This window comes from Heterocephalus glaber, unplaced genomic scaffold, assembly GCF_053883595.1.
Source record: "Heterocephalus glaber isolate CG9 unplaced genomic scaffold, H.glaber_assembly_v1.0 deba00000281, whole genome shotgun sequence".
In the NCBI taxonomy this organism is placed as follows: Eukaryota; Metazoa; Chordata; class Mammalia; order Rodentia; family Bathyergidae; genus Heterocephalus; species Heterocephalus glaber.
Window position 1 is genome coordinate 4,635,472 of NW_028258139.1, and position 21,708 is coordinate 4,657,179.

A 21,708-nucleotide genomic window follows, 5' to 3' on the forward strand; every position below is an offset into this window, starting at 1 on the left:
CAATCGAACTCTTGAACAAATGAATTTAACAGATGTTTACAGAGTCTTCCCCCCACAAAATCAGAATACACATTCTTCTCAGCTGCACATGGGTCATTCTCAAAAATAGACCACATACTCACACACAGAACATGTTTAAGTAAGTGCAAAGAAATTGAAGTTATCCCCTATATATTATCAGACCATAGTGAGATGAAATTGGAGATCCATAGCAAAAGAAACTCAAAAAATTTCATAAACACATGGAAATTGAACAACACACTTCTGAATAACCAATAGGTCACTGAGGAAATTAAAGAAGAAATCAGACAGTTCCTTGAATTAAATGACAATGATAATACAACATATCAGAAACTATGGGACACAATGAAAGCAATCCTATGAGGGAAATTCACAGCAGTGAATATGCATAGTCAGAAAACAGAAGGAGCCCAGTTAAATAACCTGATGCTAAACCTCAAGCTTCTAGAAAAAGAAGAGCAGGGCAACCTCAAAGGTCATACAAGGGAGGAAATTATAAAGATCAGAGGAGAAATCAATGCAATGGAGACTAAGAGAATGATACAAAAAATCAATGAAGCCAAGAGTTGGTTCTTTGAAAGAATCAACAAAATTGACAAACCTTTAGCCAACCTTATCAGAAAAAGGAAAGAAAACTCCGAAATCCATGCAATTAGGAATGAAAAGGGTGAAATGACAACAGACCCAGCAAAAATCCAGAGGATCATCAATACCTACTTCCAGAACCTATACGCCAATAAGATGGACAACACAGAAGGAATGGACAGATTCCTAGATACATATGAATTACCAAAGTTGAACAAAGAAGATCTAAAAATTCTGAACAACCCAATATCAACCAATGAAATTGAAAATGGAATTAAAAACTTATCAACTAAGAAAAGCCCAGCCCCTGATGGCTTCACTGCTGAATTCTACAAGACATTTAGAGAGGAACTGCTGCCATTACTGTTTAAACTCTTCAATGAAATTGAAAAGGAAGCAGTACTCCCAAATTCATTCTTGGAAGTAAGCAACACCTTGATCCCCAAAGCAGAGAAAGACCCAACTGAAAAAGAGAACTATAGGCCAATCTCACTAATGAACATAGATGCAAAAATCCTTAATAAGATAATGGCAAACAGAATACAGAAGATCATCAAGTAGATCATACACCCTGATCAAGTGGCATTCATCTCAGGGATGCAGGGATCATTCAATATATGCAATTCAACCAATGTAATACACTATATCAATAGAACCAAGGACAAAAACCATATGATTATCTCCATAGATGCAAAAAAAGCATTTGACAAAATCCAACATGCATTTATGATAAAAACCCTACAAAAATTGGAATAAATGGTCTCTACCTCAAACTGATAGAATCCATCTATGAAAAACCAACAGCCAATATCATACTAAATGGTCAAAAACTGAAATCCTTCACACTCAAATCAGGAACAAGACAAGGATGTCCACTATCACCACTCTTGTTCAATATCGTTCTGGAAACATTAGCCATGGCAATTAGACAAGAGAAAGAAATAAAAGGAATAAAGATAGGAAATGAAGTCAAATTGTCATTATTTGCAGATGACATGATACTCTATATAGAAGACCCCAAGAACTCTAATTATAGTAGTTTTTGGTGAAAGTTTTACATGGAAATAGCTATTGATATCTTTAAGCTATATAAAAATAAATGAAATTTTTAGTTTTCACTTGTTAGTCCCAAACCAATATCAAGTAAGCACAAAATAATAGGCATCATAAACTACTCAGTCAGACTTGGAAATACCATAGTAAACTATCTTAATATGATTAATTTTAGATGTCATTCATATCTACATATTTGTATACCTGTATAAAATCTTTTCAAGAGGAGTGGTGCAAAAATATAAAACTTGACCTTGATAAATGAATGTTATTTAATTTTCTCAGGATGAAAAATGTTCTAGTGGATGGTACCTGATGAAGGAAGAGAGGTATAGACAAAACAGTCTCCTATTATAGAGAATATGACCTTCCCCCAAACAAACTGCTCTGGGTTCACAATCATTCTGCCAGTGAATCTAGTGTCACTCATGATCAATAACAGTTTAAATGTATTTTATATTTAATCTTCTAGTAGTAAATATAAGCTTTAAAAATTAATTGGATTAAATTTTTAGCAATGTGAACATCAACATTTGAAATCACATAGTCTATTTTTTATCAGACTTGCAATAAAAGTAAAATGAAACCTAGGAGTTATATTAATTATATTGGAAAGTACTTATAGTTTACTGAATAGAACCATTTAATTAGGTCCTTACAGGTAGCTGTTTTCCAGACCCTTTTTGGCAATTATATGAAGAGTACTGTTCATAATTACATTTTTAATGTCAATTTTTAATATTTTATGGCATTATTTCATTGGTTATAAAAGAGACCTACTAAAAACAGACCTAGCCAAGTAAGTTACATATTTTTTAGAATTGACATTACTGCTAGTTTAAAAACCAATAATGGTCTTAATTTTAGGATTGTGGAGTAATGCATTTTTTCTTATTCTTACTACACACACACACACACACACACACATACACACACACACACAACCTGCCCAGCATACACATACCAATAAACAGAATGACACTGTGAAATATGAGAGAATAAAGCCTATAGGCTAGTAACGTAGAGACCCCAGGACCCATGGAATAATAGAATGATGAATTATCTGGGTTTTCCTTTCTGCACTATGTATCCCAAAGAAGACAGCTGAGAGCCATCCACCCAGAACTACCAGAGAATGGAAACCAAAAATCCAGGCAAAGCGTATGGTATCTAGTCATACGGCCTGACAGGGGACAGCCTAGGAAGACAGACAACTGTGATGCAAACTTACTCTTCAGCAAGAAAAGCTGTGACCCCATACCTACTTACACCAGCGAAGACCTACCCCAAATCCTTCAGACTTCTGTTGTTTTTACAATCTCAATTATTTATGTTGATTCTTCTTGACTAACTGAAACATTTCACCCTTTGACTAGATTTTTCCTGTTCCCCTCATTCCCCAGCCTCTCATCATCACAATATTGCTCTCTGCTTCTATTAGTTGCATTTTTTAGATTTGACACATGAATAAAACAATGCAGGATTTGTCTTCTGTGCCTCACTAATTTCACTTAGCATAAGCCCTCCAATTCATTCATGTTGTAATAAAATACATATTTTTTCTGCTAAGGCTGATAGGTATAGAAATTATATATATTATTTACATAATCTATATATATATTCCCCCCATTAGATGGTGAACACAGGGTGATTTCACAACTTGGAGATCGTGAACTATACCACAGAAAACATAAGAATGCAGATATCTCTTCAGTAAAATGATTTAAAACTCTTTAGACTAACAAGAAGTGGGAATACTGGATCGTTGGTTTTTTTTTAACTTTACCTGTTTATGAACTTCTATCCAGTTTTGTATTAATTTGTATTCTATTAATTTCTATTAAGTCTATTAATCTCTATTAATATGTAGTCTATTAATCTCTATTAATTTGTATTCCAGCCAACACCGAATGAGGGTTCCTTTTCATCCACATCCTTGGCAACGCTTCTCTTAAATAGTTTGATAATGGCCATTCTGACTGTTCTAAGACACTATCTCATTGTGGCTTTAATTTGCATTACCGTACTGATTAATGATTTAGAGTTTCATATAACTGTTGGCCATCTGTATGTCCTCTTTTTAGAAATATCTTTTGTTCATTTTTTAGTTGGTTGTTTTTGTGCTCTTGAGTTGTTTGAATTCTTTTACACAAGGGGTGACAAAATATATAGTGAATGTTGAAATTTTAAAATATTATAAAAAAAGTCACATTGCCAGTAGTCCTCTTCAAAGTACTCTCCTTCATTTTAAACACACCACATCCTTCTTGGCACTTGGTGAAGCAGTTCTGGAAGTCCTCTTTCATGAGTGCCATTATGAGGTACGATGAAAAATGGGGTGAATGCTGCTGCCAGGTGTCCTCAAACAGAAAGGCAGCCTTGTACAGCCCATTCACCTCATTCATCAGGTCAGGCACCTTGTGACTTCTGGGTGTTCCCCACAGCCAAAATGACCCTGAAAGGATAACCTTCATCATCACTTCAGGACTTTGAGGCTTCCACAGTATCATAACTAAAGACATTCATGAAAGATTTCCAGAACTGCTTCTGAAAATGGCAAGAACAATGGGTTAAATTTGTTTGAAGTAAGGTACAGTATTTTGAGGGGGATTGATGAAAAAATGTTTTTTTACTGTAATAAATTTTTAAAATTTAAATAAATTAAATATTCACTATAGGTTTGATCACACCTAGTAATTTGGATATTAACCTCTTATCACATGTATGGCGGGAAAATATTTTCTCCTATTATGTAGGCTGCCTTTTCATTCTGGTAATTATTTCCTTTGCTGTACAGAAACACTTTAGTTTAGCTTAATCCTACTTGTGTATTTTTACTTTTGCTGCTTGATTTTTTTTTGTACCAGGGATCGAACTCAGAACCCTGCGCTTGCAAACTAGGGGCCGGCAAAGCTGAGCTAAATCCCTGGCCCTGTTGCTTGAATTTTTAAGGTCAAATCCAAGAAATAATTGTTCAGACCAATGCCCTACAATTTTTACCTTATATTTTCTTTCAACAGTTTTATATTTTCTGCTCTTATGCTTAATTTTAAAATCTATTTTAGTTGATTTTTGTATATGGCATGAGATGAAAGTAAAGTTCATTATTCTGTGTGGTTACCTTGTTTTCCTAATACTGTCTATTGAAGAGACTGTGCTTTTCCCAGTATTTACTTTTGATGCCTTTGCAAAAATCATTTGACTGTAAATGTATGGGTTCTCAGACTTTCTATTTTATCAATTCATTGATCTGTCTAGTGTTATGCCAGTAACATGCTATTTTAATATCATTTTATAGTGTAGTTTGAAGTTACGTAGTGTGGTGCTATTAGCCTTGTTCTTTTGGCTCAAGAATTCTTGACTATTTGTTTTTTTAAATTTTTAATTTATTTTGTTCTATCATTTTTTTAGGAATTTTTCTATTTCTGTGAATAATTAAAATTTCACTTATATAGAAACTAAATGTGTGTATTGCTTTGTTTATATGGACATTTTAGCAATATTGATTTTTCCAATTCATGAACAGCAACTATCTTTTTCATATACTTGGGTATCCTTAAATTTTTTTCATGAAAGGGTTATAATTTTCACTGTGTAGTTCTCTTATCTCCTTGGTTAAATGTATTCCTATTTTATTTGTTTTTTACCCAAGGAAAATGAATTATTTTCTTGATTTCTTGATTAGATCATTTCTTGTTAGTGCATAGGAATAACTATTAATTTTTGTTTGTTGATTTTGTATACTGTAACTCTACAATATTCTTTTACTAGATCTCAAATTTTTGACTCAACTATTTTTTTCATATAAGATCATGTCATCAGCAAAGAGCAACAATTTTACTTCTTCCTTTATTATTTGAATATCATTTATTTCCTTTTCTTGACTAATTGCTGTGGCAGTGACTACCAGGTCTGTATTCAATGGAAGTTAATTCAATTATACCTGATCTTCAGGTAAAAGCTTTTGAAATTTTCAGCATTGAGTAAAATATTGGCTTGCCACTTGTAGCTATAGGAACATTTTCTAAACACAATTTTTGAGAGTTTTTATCATGAATACATGAAAAGATGTTGAATTTTCCACATGCATTTTCTGAATCTGAAATGATCATTTGATTTTATGTCCTACATTCTTTTAATGTCATATATCATACCACATATGAATATATTGAAGCATCTTTGCAATCCTGAGATAAATCTCTTAATCATAGTGAATAATTTGTCACTATTCTTCTATATTTGATTTTGTATTATTTTGTTGAATATTTGTGCATCTATGTTCATCAGGTACATATGTTCTTATATGATTGTGATGTCAAAGCAAAAACCCTAGAAATCCACAGTGCTCTTGTTAAATTGTCAAAAGACCATGAGCTGGGCCACAAAAAATACCAGAATAATGTTTTCTGAATTTGGACCAGGCTTGTAATATATGTATAACAAACTTGTTTTCCACTAGATAAAAGTAAAAGAAGAAGGAGAAGGGCAGAAAAAAAGAAGAAAAAGGAAGAAGAGGAGGAAAAGGGGAGGGACCAAGGTAGAGAGAGAGTGAGGGAGAGAGGAAAAAAGAAGAAAAGGAGGGGAATGTGTAAAAGGAGAGGGAAAGGAAAAAGAAAGGAAGGAAGAGAGGGTAATACAACTTATCCTAATAAAAGACAGAATATTGAATCATAAAATGGCAAATCATGTAAAATGTAAAGCAAAAGAATAGAAGACATAAAGATAAAGAACAAGGGCAGGAAGTTTAAAATAGTAACAAATATGGTAAATATTCCTTCCATTATATCAATAATTGTTTGACTGTTAATGTTCTAAAGATAGCAATTAAAATGGAGATTTTCATAGTGGGCCAAGAAACATTTAAATTTATTTTCTGGAAAAAAAATCAACTTTGATTATAAAAATATTTTAAAGATAAAAAATACTATATACAGCCAAAGTGAAAGGGTAGAGAAAATATAGCATGCTAACCCTAATCAAAAGAAAGCCGCAGCAGTTTTATTAACTTCAGACACAGGAGACTTCAACCATGAAAGTTACCGGGAAGAAAGGTACCTATTTCATGACGTAAATAGGTCAAATTTTTTCAGAAGGTAAAATACTCCTTAATATTTATGTTCCTAATAAAAATATCAAACTATTGAGTCAAAACTTGGAGAACTGCAAGGAGAAACTTGTGAGTGTGTTATTACAGTTGATATTTAAGAATTATTTATGTTTAGAAGGTCAATGTGTCCATCACATTTACAGGCTAAAAAAGATCATATGACTATATCATTAAGTTCAGAGACAGTATATAATACCTTTTTTTTTTGGTACCAGTGATCGAACTCTGGACCTTGGGCTTGTGAGGCAGGTGCTGGAGCTAAATCCCTGGCCCTGTAATACCTTTTTATGATTAAGTGTTCTCAGGAAACTAGGAATACATAGAAAACATCTCAACTTTATGAAGAAAACCTATCAAAAACCTATAATTAATATAAGACTACACTGCAAGGAATTTAGAACTTTCCCACAAAACCAAAAAGAATGCACGGATGATCCCATTCTCAAGGTAGTTGAGAACACTGACAAAACCAGATGGTGGCAAAGATGGGGAGCAAGAGGAATGCTCGTTCATTGCTGATAGAAATGCAAAATTATCCACTTGAAAGACAGTTTGGCAGTCTCTTAAAAACTAAACACTTTTTTTCACTCACTGATCCAGCAATCAAGCATCCTAGTATTCATTTAAAGAGTTGAAATCTTATGCATGTAGAAAAAAATCTAAATATAGATATTTACAGCAGTTTTATTCATAAGCACTCAAACTGGGAAGTAACCAAGCTATTCTTCAGTAGGTTAATGGGTAACTAAACTGTGGTACAACTGGAAAATGGAATATTGAATTTTTCTGTACTAAAAAGAATGAACTATCAAACCATTAAAAGATATGCAAAAATTAAAATGCATATTACTAAGTGAAAGAAGTCAATTTTTAAAAGCTACACACTGTATCATACAGCCCATAAAATGCTTAAAAATGAAAAACTAGGGAGACAGTAAAAAAAAAAAAGGGTGGTTGTCAATGGCATGGAGAGGTAGGGATGAATTGGTAAAGCAAGAGTATCTTTATGTCAGGGAAATTAGCCTGTATTTTACAATAGAGTTAACTGTTAGTGTTATATGTACTGTAGTTAACCCTAATGTGAACTGTGATGTCAGAGGATAATGATGTGTCAGTGTAGAATACTTGATTGTTACAATGTGGTACCTCCAAGAGAGGTGTTCATAAGTCGAAGACAGTTGCAGAGCTTATATAAGAAATCTCTGAATCTTCTACCAATTTGTGCTGTAACCCTAAAAGAAGCCTAAAATTAATCAAATTTTAAAAAGAACAAAGGGAGCAAAAGGCCGTTTTTCAAAGAGACAGCCTTAAAGGAAATAACAAAACCACGTTGAAAAGATGAAAATAGAAACGCAATATATCAGAATTTGAGGGATGCAGCATATGAACTAAGAGGAAAATTGTAGCACCAAATCCTTACATTAGAAAGAAACTCCAAATTAGTAATCTAAAATCCTACTTCACATTAGATAGAAGGAATATAAAAGTAAAGCTCCAAAAAAAGAAGCTAAGGTTTAAAGAAGAATTCACTTAATCGATTGCAAAGAACAAAACTGAAAATCAATGAAAAAATAATTTTGCTTCTTTGCAAAGTATCCAGCATGATTAACACAGAAAAAGTAGAATGCAATAAAAATAAACAATACAATTAGCATGCAAAAACCAAGAATTAACAATAATTCACCAAAGACTAATTTGGACTAGGAGATATGCCATAAAGAGCTGTGTTTTATTACTCTTACTAGGTATTGGGAAAATGCAATTAAAAACTATGATGTGAAAAAATACATAAAAGGAGAGTGAAAAGATACAATAATGGCAGGGAAGTAGGGAAACTACATCTCTCATATATTGATGGCTAGAATATAAAATGTTACAGCTATTTTGGTATAATATTTGGGTAACTTCTTTAAAACCAAATAAACAACACCCAGCAATTTGCATTTGTGGACATTGTCCTGAAGAAAATAAAACGTATGTCCAAAAATAACCTCACGCTATTATGCTTTCCTCCTCTACTTGAATGTCATCTCACTACTCAATTAGCTTACTGCTAACAAGTTGCACTTAAGGCTACCAAATAGCACATGTTCTAATTTAATTAAGAAATTGCTATGTTGTCAGCAGAGATGATAACCAGTTATAGATGTAAAAATGCCTAAACAATTCCATAGACCTGGTCTTTACTCCAGTTAGTCAATGCCTTTTCTTGTTAAATGCTTGCAATTTATAATTTGGTATTTTTACTGCCACCTATGGAGGTTCTATTTTTCTCTTGTTTCATATTCAAAGATACTGAATTGAAAGACATTTTTCAATGTATCAAATGGCATGGACTTACTGCTTTTAAGACTGTTCTTTCTACTATTCTACAAATGGTACATTTATGTTTGAGAATCACACTCAAACAAATACTATCTTCTTAAAAATTTGCACTGAATGAATGAAATTATAAAATAATATTTAAAAGATGAATAGCAAAAATAAGTAATATTCAATATAAAGGAAATATAATTAGTTACAGAGTTACATACATAATTATACTACATGAAAGAAAATTATAAATATTAGAGTTAGTAATCATTTCATTAAACTTAGTTTTTGCTTCAGTGCTAGGGGATTATTACTTCATTAAAAAGTGTTATAAGTGTAATAACAAAAAATATCAAATACTATACTGCCGCCAGCAACTGGTGCATAAGTTTTCCTACCAGCCTGAAGAATAAGAACTTACATTTCTCAGACAAAGAAATACAAATAGCAAATAAACATTAAAAAATGTTCAACATCACTGGTCATTCAAGAGATGCAAATGAAAGCAATGCTGAGATTCCACCTCACCCCAGAAAGAATGGCTGCTATCATGAAATCAAACAATAACAAATGCTGGTGGGGATGTGGGGAAAGAGGAACCCTGCTCCACTGCTGGTGGGAGTGTAGACTGGTGCAACCACTGTGGAAATCAGTATGGAGATACCCCAAAGAACTAGGACTGGAAGTCCCATTTGACCCAGCTATTCCCCTGTTGAGTATCTTCCCCAAAGAATTAAAAGACTCATACCGCAGTGATATATGTGCACCCGTCTTCATAGCAGCACAGTTTGTAATAGCTAAAATTTGGAAACAGCCCAAATGCCCATCAACTGGAGACTGGATAAAGAAAATGTGGTTTTTTTCTAAAATGAAGTACTACTCAGCCATAAAAAAAATGAGAAATTAGCGACATTTATAGCTAAAATAATGCATATTGAGGTGATACTCTTAAGTAAAATAAACAGGACATATATGTGTAAATACCAAGTAGTTTCTCTAGTGTGAGAAACTGAAAGTGTAAATACGGACTAGATGGTATAATAGATAATATGAAATAGGAAGAAAAGGGGCAAAGGGGAAGGGGAAGTGGGAGGGATAGGGGAAAGGAAAGAAGGGAATGGAATTAATATGAGGAAATGAAAAAGTGGAAATAAAGTCTTTGTAAATAGGGAGGGATGGAGGGGTTGAAGGGAGGGCAGGGGAATGGGGAAAAAATAAGAACCAAGAGAGATTATGTAAAGGTGCAAATTTCCAATGATGAATGTCATTAAACTGTATACCTAAAATGTACCAATAAAATTAATATACAGAACTTATATTAATAAAATTTTACCAGTATTAAGTTTATGCTGTGTTTTGAAATATTGAAAGTTCTAGCAAGAGCTAAAGTAAATATTTTTGTGCAGTAGTGAGGCATTTCTTGATAGTAACAGCAAGAATCAATTTAAATAGCAATATACCTAGCTGACACAAAGTAACTGATCCATTAATGGCAGTTGGTTGTGGAGGGAGTGAGAAGTAGAGAGAAGACAGGTGCATAGAGAGATACATGCATAGGGAAGAGGACATCTTAGGAGTGTAGACTTGAAAATTAGGAAGCAAGTTCAACAAAGTAAGTTGATGAAGTTATCAAGGCATCTGTCTAAACTGATGGGATATAAATACAAGGCAAGGCTATAGTAACACTAATAATTTAGATAAATGAAGTAGGGATGGAACCAGCATAAGGGTATTAAATTAACAGTTCCTAATTTACACAACCTCCTGTATAAGAAGAGGCAGTAAAGACAAGTGAAAAGACAAATATAAAACAAGAATGTGTATCCCTAGAGCAATTTGGAAAAAAGTTAAGGAGGAATGCAAATGGCATAGAAGGGATCACCTTGTTCAAAGGAGTGTGTCTGACCTGAATGCAGAGTGGCCTGACAAGAGGCTTAGTCTGGATATCACATAGGGCCAGGACTAGAAGAGTTTGAATGTCAGATGAAGTCTCTCACCCTGAATTCAGTAAGTAAAGAGGTACAACAGAATTATGGTAATTTTGATTCATCTTTGAAAATTATACCGGGTTTTCACATCTATGTAATTAATTTTTAATTTTACTATTCACTATATATTTTTTCTTCCACATTGGGATAATATGTACATAACTTATTCTTATCCAAACATTATTATTATAAATTATATATTAGAATAATTTAGATTTTGAATATCTACAAATATGTTCTCATTGAAATAAAAATAGTGAATCTTTCTGATGAGTCAAAACTAGCATAGTTAATATATTACAAAATATTGAAAATAAAAATCTTTCATTTAATCCATTTTTTGACACAGAATTACATGCAAAAAATGATTCTAAAAATAGTTTTGTGTAGTAATATGTGTTAAGTATTTAAGGAAAGAATAAGTAATGATAAAGGAGTCAATTTTTCTCAGTATTTTAAGTGATCTAGAATGTGAAACCATCTAGTGATCCATTTAGCTTCTAGAATGTTATTTTAGTTGTGACACAAATGCAGTTCATGAAGTATTAAAATGAAGAAATACAATTAATTGTGTATAATTTAAGTGATGGCTTTCAGTGAAATTTTATCATTAAAATCTTAAAGTGAATTTATTCTTTTGGCCATAAGGGATATTTCAAAGTAAGCAGAGAATGTGTGTTCTTGGTCTTTTGGTTCTGCTAATCTTCTGCCTTTGCTTCTTAATTGGATTAATGTAATCAGAGTTGTGTTATGTGATGAATTTCTTGTGTTTACCTTTGCTTCAATCTGTTTAGTATCTGGATTCTGAAACAAAAATTTGATTTTGCTCTTGCCATCATCTGAAGAACCTTTAAGCTGAGAAAATTTGTACCTCCAAAGTACAGCCTAAAAAAAAAAGAGAAACATATGCAAGTCAATACAATTAACATCTGTATTTAAGCCAAGAGTTCTCTTTTAAATAGTGAAAGTTAGTTATATAAATGTAGTACTATGTTTCAGTACTAAAATGTAAATGACACATATTTATTAAAGGCTACATTTTAATATTTAATATATTCTCTAATTTCCAGAAATAGTTTTTTACCCATGAAATTTTTATTGCAAAATATATATAAATAAACAATTTTCAATCTGTTATCATATTTCAATGGGAATTAATTGTGTCTTTGATTTGAATCAGTAAAAGTGATGAAATTTTTGTTCAATAATTCTGGAACTTTCTCTTGAAGCTCAAACTAATGATCTGTAGCTTTCTCAAGATGATATATCAGTTGAATAAATAACTTTTGGGCCTAGGGGTGTACCTCCAGTGGTGTAATGATTTTCTAGCTTTCATGAGACTTTGGTTAGTCCCAGCTCTGCAAATGACACATGCATATATATGCATATGTATATATACATATTGTAAAGATGCACATGATGCTTTTATGAGATTGAACTAGATTGAACATTTTATAGAGCCTTCCATATCAGTTTATGTCTTTGAAATAGTCCCTTTCTAAAATACAGTATGTCACAAATATAATTCTCTTTAGCTCAAAGTAATAAAAATTCGTGCCTTTTCAAATAGAAAAATGGAGATACAAAAAAGATTAAATTGGGAATAAGTAGACATTTTACACTATGATTTCTTATATTTTCTATGTTATAAGCCTTATTGACTAAGAGCAAATATAGAGCTTTGCTCTTTGGCACATAGAACTACAAACGTGTGCTTGGTGTAAAATGCCAATCACATAAATCATGAAAGGCAAAATGCTGTGTGGATCAAATAAAATCACACACCTTGTGGCTTTGGGGGTTTTTGGCTGTTGTTTTAAAAAATATTTTTATTGGTATATGTTTGCAGTCCATAATGATTACATTTCTCTTGAGTAGCTCATGTTTTAAATTAAGGAAAGAGAACCAAGAGATGGAGGAAAGAGCAAGGGAGAGGAATGGAAAGTGGATGAAAGAAGAATTAAGATGTATTGTGAACATGGAAAAACTCTCCATAAGAAATGTAATCATTGGGCCAGGGATTTAGCTCAGTGGTTTCGCCGCTTGCTGTGCAAGCACAAGGACCCGAGTTCGATCCCTGGTACCAAAAAAAAAAAAAGAGATGTAATCATTACATACTGCAAATATCTACTAATAAAAATTATATAGAGCAAAACAAAAGACAATAAAAATATCTTAATATAACTTTGACTATTTAATGTATGATGTAAAGAAATGCATTCAACAAATTACGTTTCATTAAACATGATTTCTGGTGCTTTTTAAATAGATCAAAAAACATAACTGATCTATTTAAATTTTTCTTCATGCAGTCCTGGTTAAGCTATTTTTTCTGATAAAATTGTAAAGAAATAAAGAATAAAATATGTATCTCACATTTTTTCAGAAAAATGTTCAATAGAAATTCTATATAAATAAGCAAATATGCACATGTGAGCATATTCACTTTGACTTATTAAAAGTAAATTACAGTTAAACATATTATGAAAATGAACTTTACTATTATAAATCCTTGAAGTCCACATTTCTTAAAGCCTTAAATTCTTTAAATAGATTATCTAATGAGAAAGTACTATCCCCTCACCCAGCAGAATAAACAATAATGTTCAGTTAAAATGCTTGTTCTCTAAGATTATCTCACACAGGCACTGAGGAAAATAAGAGTAATAGAGTTTACAAAGGATATATTTAAGGTCAAATGAAAATGAGTGAATAACTTTTAACTCCAACCAAAAGTTGCACACAGTTACACATGAACTTTCCTCATGGTAATATTTTCAGCTTACCCACTCAGGTTTATGCCAAGCAGACATCAGCAATGGTCTCTATTTGAAAATACCTGATTTTACTGGTAGGAAGCAAGGACATGTAACATTCAGACTGAGTTTCATGAGTTATTAATTTTGATGCAGTCCAATCCTACTTTTTTTCTTGTTGTTTGCTTTGAGGTTCATTCCAAATATCATCACCAAAGACAACATCTCGAAGATTTCCCTTTGACATTCCTTAAGTTTTATAATTTTTTAAATTTATGTTTTATTAGTGTACATTTGCTATACATAAGTTTAAATTATTTGTGTGAAGTTGGTAGTTGGTACTTGTATACAAAACATCTTAAATTCTCTTTTTCCTCTCCTTTCTGCACCCCTCCATGTTTAGAGTTTTAATTCTCATATTTAGATCTTTGATGTGTTTGTGTGATTTTTAGTAAGGTAAAGGTCCAACCTCATTCTTTGCACATGAGCATTAAGTTTTAGTAGTATCATTAGTTGAAAAGATTTTTCATTCCTATTGAATGGCTTTGTTGAAAGTCGTTTGACAATATACACAAGGATTTATCTCTGTGATCTCTCCTCTATCTTATTGATCTGTTTGTCTTTATGCTACTGGAACATTTTTGACTACAGCTCTATAGTAAATATTGAAATCAGAAATCTACTGTGTCTAACCTTGATCTTTTTCAAGGTTACTTCGATTATATGGGATCCTTTGAGATATTATAAAAACTTTAGTATGAATTTTTCTATTTCTTCAGAAACATCAATGGGATTTTAATAGGGATTACATTGAATGTGTGAAATTGGTTTGGTGGTTTTCTTTTTTTCTTTGGTACTGGGGATCAAACTCGGGTCCTTGTGCTTGTAAGGCAAGTGGCAGAACCACTGAGCCAAATCCCCAGCCCATTGGTTTCTTTTCTTCTTAGCAATATTAATTATTGCAATTCATGAACACAGGATGTGTGCCATTTAAATTTATTAAGTTTATTTTTTAAAATTTGATTAAGATACCCAGAATAGCAAAAGAAATTCTAGACAACAAACACAAGATAGGGGGTATCACAATTCCCAACTTGAAACTGTACTACAAAGCTACTGTGATAAAAACAGCATGGTACTGGCAAAGAAACAGATCCAAGGATCAGTGGAACAAATTAGAAGATGGAGAAACAACTCTAGACATACTCAGCCACCTTATCTTTGACAAAGGAGCCAAACACCTTCCCTGGGGGAAAAATAGCCTCTTTAAAAAGTGGTGCTGGAAAAATTGGGTTTCAACTTGCAAAGATTAAAACTAGACCTATATCTCTCACAATGCACTAAGCTAAAATTGAAATCAATCAAAGATCTAAATATTAAAACAAAAACACTAAACCAGCTAGAAGAGAAGTTAGGTGGAACTCTTGAAGACATTGGCATAGAAAAGGATTTCATGAACAAAACCTCAGTCGCACATGAACTACCACAAAGAATCAACAAGTGGGATCTCTTCTCATTAAAAAGCTTCTGTACAGCAAGAGAAACCACCAACAGCATGAAGAGACAACCCACAATGTGGGAAAACATTTTTACCAGCAGTCCCTCAGACAAAGGTCTACTATCTAGAATATATAAAGAACTTAAAAAAATCAGACCTCCCAAATTTAAAGGCCCAATCCAAAAATAGGCTTCCGAAATGAACAGACATTTTTCAGACAAAGAAGTTCATGCTATTTTAAAAAGACTGTCTTTGTCAATTTCCTTTCTAGATTATGATTGTTAGTGTACAGAAACATACCTGATATTTGTATGCTGATTTTATATACAACTTTTTTGAAATTGTTAAATTATTTTTTAGTTTGAATTGTGTATGTGTGTGTGTGTGTGTGTGAATGTGTTTGTGGGTTGTCTACATATCAGACATCATCTGTAAACAGAGATAATATCTCTGCTTATTTCATGTTGCCTGCCTATGCCTAGAACTTTCAATGCCATGTTAAACAGAAATGGAGATATCTTCATCATGTTCCTGATCTTAAGGAAAAACTTTAAATCATTCAACACTGAGTCAGATATTAGCTGTGAGTTTTACATATATGACCTTAATTTCATGGAGGAAATTTCCTTCTATTACAAATTTATACTGTTTTTTAAGAAAGACTGAAACATTTTGTGAAATTTTTTTATTAAGTTATATATTTATTAATCTTCACTATCAATGCAGTATATAATATAAGTGATTTGCAGATGTTGAAACTTTATTGGATTCTGAGAATAAATACTTCTAATCTTTATAATACTTTCAGTATGTTGTTGAATACTATTTTCCAATATTTGGGGGAATTTTTCATTAATATTCATAAGGAATATTGGTATATTGTTTGTTTTTTATGTAATGTCTTCATCTGGCTTTGCTGTTAATTTTGAGTGACTCTCACAATGAGTTAAAAAGTGTTCTTACCTCTAGTTTTTAAAGAATTATTATTTGTTTATTATTAATATTATTGTTAATATTTAAGAATTATTATTGTTAATATTCTCTAAATGTTTGGTAGGATTCAAAAGTTAAATCATGGTGGAAGTCTTTTCTTTATTAGATTTATAATTATAGATTCAATCTTCTTAAGGTTTTTTTTTTTACTTCTGGTAAGATGATGTTTCTAAAAATTCCTTCATTTCACCTATGTTATTGAAATTGCTGGAGTACATTTATTCTATTCTGCAACATTTTCATCGTAGCCCTACTATCTTCCAAGTTTGGCAAGTATATGTAAAATTGCTCTTATACATAAAACCACTCTAAGCATACACATGCAGATTTTTGTAAGGACATAAGTATTCGGCACCTTTATGCCTTTAAGTAAACACTGAAGAATATTAATGTTGTACCGTGTAGTAAATGTGTGATTACTTATGTAGGAAACCACAAAATTGTCTTCCATATTATCAATTTTCTTATTGCTCCATGTCTTTGACAGCATTCAGAATTTGTGTGTTTTGGGCTCTAGACTTTCTAATAAGTTCACAGTGGCTTCTCCGTACTGTCTTAATTAACATTTCCCTCCAGACACATGCTGTGAAGCATCTTGTCACATACTTACTTTTCATATCTATAGCTTCTTTGGTGTTAAAGTCTGGCCCATTTTTTAAAAATCAGGCTATTTTCTTATTTTTGAGTTTTAGTGGCCTTTGTTTATTCTGGATTACAGTACTTTATCCAGTATGATTTTGCTAGAATTTTTTCTCATCTGTGAATTTTCTTCTCATTCTCTTGACACCAAAGTCAAGTTTATGAATTATTTCTATCATGAATTGTGGCTTAGATGTTGGGTTCATATCTAAACCCAAAGTCATTTGGTTTTCTTTGTTATTTTCTAGGAGTTATATATTTTTTCACTTTACATATCATCCTTGTGATTCTTCTTAAATTAATTTTTTGTGAAGAGTGTAAGGTCTGTGAAATGATTTCTTTATCCATATGTGTGTGTCTTCTTATTTCAGGATCATTTGTTTAAAAGATTATACACCCTTAGTTGCTTTGCCTTTGGTCTTATATCAAAAATAATTTGACTCTATTTATGTGGGTCTATTTTTATGCCCTGTAATCTGTTCCACTGATCTATTTGTCTTATTTTTATTTCACCAAATACCACACTGAATTATCTCCCTTTTAGCTACTGAAATATTTTTTTCTCACCATTTTTCTTTCAAACCGTCTGTATAGCAGTATACTAAATCTTGAAGTCAAATAAGTCAGTTCACCAACTTTCTTTTTGTTCTTTAATTTTACACTGGGTATTTTGCCTCTCCATAAACACATTAGAATCAGTTTGTCACATACAGAAAATAACTGGTTGACACTTGGATTAAGTAATAGGATTGTTCAAGTCTCTATGTCTTTACAAGTTTTTTGTCTTTTTTAAAGTTCAATTATTTATGTGGGTGTAGACAATTTTCCAGCTATTATTGTAAAAGTATTTCTTGTTCCAATCTGTCAATGTTTGTTTCATATGCTTTTGAGGCTCTGATGTTTGGTTCATTTATATTATGGTTATTACTCTTTACCTCATTGTAGAATTTTTCCTTTAATTAACATATAATGTCTTCTGTCTCTTATAACAAAGAGACTCCTTTCTTTGATGTTAGTTTAGGCACCTAGCTCACTTTTTGGTACTATTTGCATGGAATATCTTTTCTCATAATTTCTCTTTCAAATAATCTGTGTTTTTAGTATTAGCATTAATCCCCTGTGGGCATAACATAATTTTAATGCAATATATTGGACTAGAAGAAAAGAAAGTTTTTGCTTTATGGGTACAAATTTTATCTTTTCAAAAGATTGTGGTGATGGTTGCAGAACAATATGAATTAATTAATAATGGCGACTTGCAAACTTAAGAATGTTTTAACTAAACATTATAAAATATACATTAACATAATTAGTCATTGCAAAAATGGTTCTAGAAATTCCCAGAATCCATTCAAAGCAAATATTAATTAAAATGGTTAAATTTCAAAAATAATAACAATGGAAAAAATATAAATGTCCTAAAATAAGAATGAGAAAATTATCAAATAATATAATTATCTTGAAGCATAATGAATTTGTACAGACTATCACTCATTTTATCTATGCATTCAACAGATATTTTTGTAATAGATTCTATTTTGTTAGCTAGCGAGAAAAATAAACTATCACTATCCTGGAGGTGTTAATCTGTTTAAATTCATCCCTTATCTTTGTTCCTTACTTACATGAAAGTATATGAAAGTATGCAATTCATTGACAAAAAAGATCTAATCATTTCAAATTGCCTTAAATGTTTCCTTTAAATGTGTTATTACATATCACTTTTGTCAATACAATTATCAGGAACAATTAATTTTCTGAGTAAAAAGGAGAACAGTTAAATTCTCTCATAACTTACTACATTCCAATGTTTCAAAGAGTGAAAATAAACCAAAGTACAGTAAAATTATTAGCAAGTGTATAAGTAATTATTTAGTAATTTTTGAAAGGAGATGGAGTTCTAAGCATAGTAGTAATAAGATATTACAGATCCATTTGTGTTAAAGTAATATATGTTAACTGTAACTAAAAAGAAAAGAAATATTCTTAGTGGCAGGTAGCAGGAAATATGTTAAAATGAAAGGAACATCATAAATGCCAACTAAATTAGAAAAATTATGTGGAGAGAAATCATTCCAATTATGTGGAGAGAAAAAAGAGGAAAACAGTACTTCTTATTAGTAAATAAATAAGAATATGTTCTATACCCTAAAAAAATCAAAAATATTTTATTAATATACTCAGTTTTACCCAATCATTAAATTAGTAAAGATTACTAGAAATTATATTAACTAGGGCTAATAAGCTTATTTTAAAACAGATATTAACATAATATTGTTAGGAATAGTGTGAAATTTTAGTGGTATTAAAATTTAGTAGTATTAAAAATTTATTTTAAGGGTTAAAATTTTTAATATAATTTGATCAAGAAATTGTTTTTACAGAAATTTTCTTCAGGAAAATACAATACATGAAGATTAAAAGAGTGTGTTAAATACATTATTAATAAATATCAAAAGATGAAATTCCAAAACATTTTCCAGTAAAGTAATGCTCATGACCATCATGTAAGTGCTAACAAAATGTCACTGTGGTAGTGTCCCTTATTTGTGCAGCATATGTTACCAAACGCCCAGTGGATGCCTGGAACCATGAACATCCTGGACTCTACATACAAGCACTGCTACTGTACAGTCACTCTGATACATAACTAAGAAGGTTGGTGAATAACCAATGAGCTGGCAGCATGCACAGTGTCAGTCTGATGGACAGAGGGATGATTCATGTTCCAGGAGGGATGGGATGAAATGGTAGGACGTTTCCTTAAGCTCCTCAACTTAGAACAGTATGAAGAATATTTCTGAGGTTTTCCATATATTTTTGAGCTGCAGTTAACTGTGGTGACTGAAACTACAGAAAACAAAACTGTAGGTAAGGGTCAGAATGGTAATATTATGCCCAGGGTGAACACAGGACATAAAATTAGATGAGATAACTGGTAAAACAACAATGCTTGCAAAAAAAAAATGAAGGAAAAATGTCTGTCAAAATACATCACCATATATATCACAGGCCTTGATATTAACCTGCATAGTTTTGGATATGAATCTATTTCCAGCTTAGTGTAGCTCTAAAATTAAAGGTTTTAAAATCCTCAGAATACAGGTATAAGTTTAAAATGATATTTAATATGTAATCATAATAGTATAAAACAGGAATTGACTTTCAACTACAGGAATTTCTAAGAGTGAACAGATTTTATGTGTTCATTATTTCCAATAACATATAATACAGCTCTTCTGACTACACAAATGTGCATTAGAACCACATGAAGGATGTTGGAACCTTTTCAAAGTATGGAATATAAACTCTTGGTTGTGAGTAGGAGTCTACCAAAGATGAGGAAAGTAGTTAATGAATATAAAGATCCACAGAAGGATTTCTCAGCTAAGAGATAACACAGCAAACTACGAAAAACTGTAAGACTCAAGGCAACATTCAAAGAATTTCAGAAAGGCTAATTTAGAGTAATTTATGTCAGAATTATTGTCAATGAAAGTTATAAAGGTCTGAAAATGGCATAAAAACACTTTTGGCAGTGACATATTTTACACAAGCATATTGTCATTAAGTTTCTGATAAATAAATATTATAGCAATTATATTTGGAATAATAATGATAAAAAAGATGAGCGGGCACTGGTATGGTTTTGTAAGATGCAACTTATAGTGCTTTGGGTGAGCACAATTGCAGATTGTTGGCAGCTGACTCAGACATGGACTGAGATGAGATAGTGCGGGGTGAACTCTCAGGTGGGAGTGGAGAGTGGGGTTGTGGTTATTCAGTTGACTCTGATGTACGTGGAGACAAGGTACTGGTGAAGAAGGTCAGCCTAGGTATTTCCTGCCTCAAAAGCTTGCCAATCTTAGTAGAAAGTGAACCACCATGTAGTACTATCTGTGAGGTAATGTTGCACATGGACAAATGCATATGATTTATCTGTCAAATTAAAAATTTTCTGGCCATATCAAAGACTGAACCCAGGACTTTCACACTGAACCACACAGCCAGCCTTTGTTTATGTTTTATTTTGCGACAGAGTCTTGCTAAGTCACCAAGTTGCCCAAGCTGGGCTCAAACGTTTGATCCTCCTGCCTCAGCCTCCAAGGCTACTGGAACTATAGGTTTGCACCACCATGCTGGGAAGATTTAAAGTTCTTTAACTAGCAAAAAAATGTAGAAGATATAATAAGTCCTTCCTGAGATGCACTGTATTGGAAAAAGTGACTTTGCATAATGCCATGATAAAACTTAGAAAAATGTATGAATTAGTCTGTATTTTTCATTCTAATATAGTTCATAGTTGTACCCATAAGAATTTGTAAAGATAAATATTGCCTACCACAAATTTTAATGATGGAAATTGCAATAGTTCTTTATACAATATTCTTTGATTTCGCTTCAAAACTAAAATTTTGTTTGATCTTTAAGGTAATTCATTAAACATATAAAGCTTTGGGTATATAGTGCCCCTAAGAATAAAGAGAGGGAGAAATGGAAAAGTGGAACAGAAATAGTGAGAACAGGTGAAATTTTTGACTGAGTGTTTAGACCTTTTTAAGAGACATGTAAATTCATTAATATATTTGTTTCTCTCAAAACCTTTTACATGGCAATCTTCTTTATGATGCTCTTTAATGCCTCTGTCCAACTCTGCCCTTCTGTGTGTGTGAGGCAGCCCTCTCCCGTCACCAGACATGGCAGACAGCTGTGTGTCTTTCCACTGTCTTTTCACCGTCTTTCCACTGTCCTCCT

General features: G+C 32.0%; 1 protein-coding gene across 12 annotated transcripts in view; it reads right to left on the reverse strand.

Annotated features, from left to right (window-relative positions):
• The window catches only part of Sntg1 (syntrophin gamma 1), an 835,631-nt gene that overhangs the window by 15,756 nt on the left and 798,167 nt on the right, over positions 1-21,708 (reverse strand). For all 12 annotated transcript variants that reach the window (XM_021248956.2, XM_087185779.1, XM_087185795.1 and 9 more), the window contains one exon: positions 11,842-11,952. In XM_021248956.2, coding sequence (XP_021104615.1) covers positions 11,842-11,952 — 111 coding nt within the window. The remainder of the gene's footprint in view (positions 1-11,841; positions 11,953-21,708) is intronic.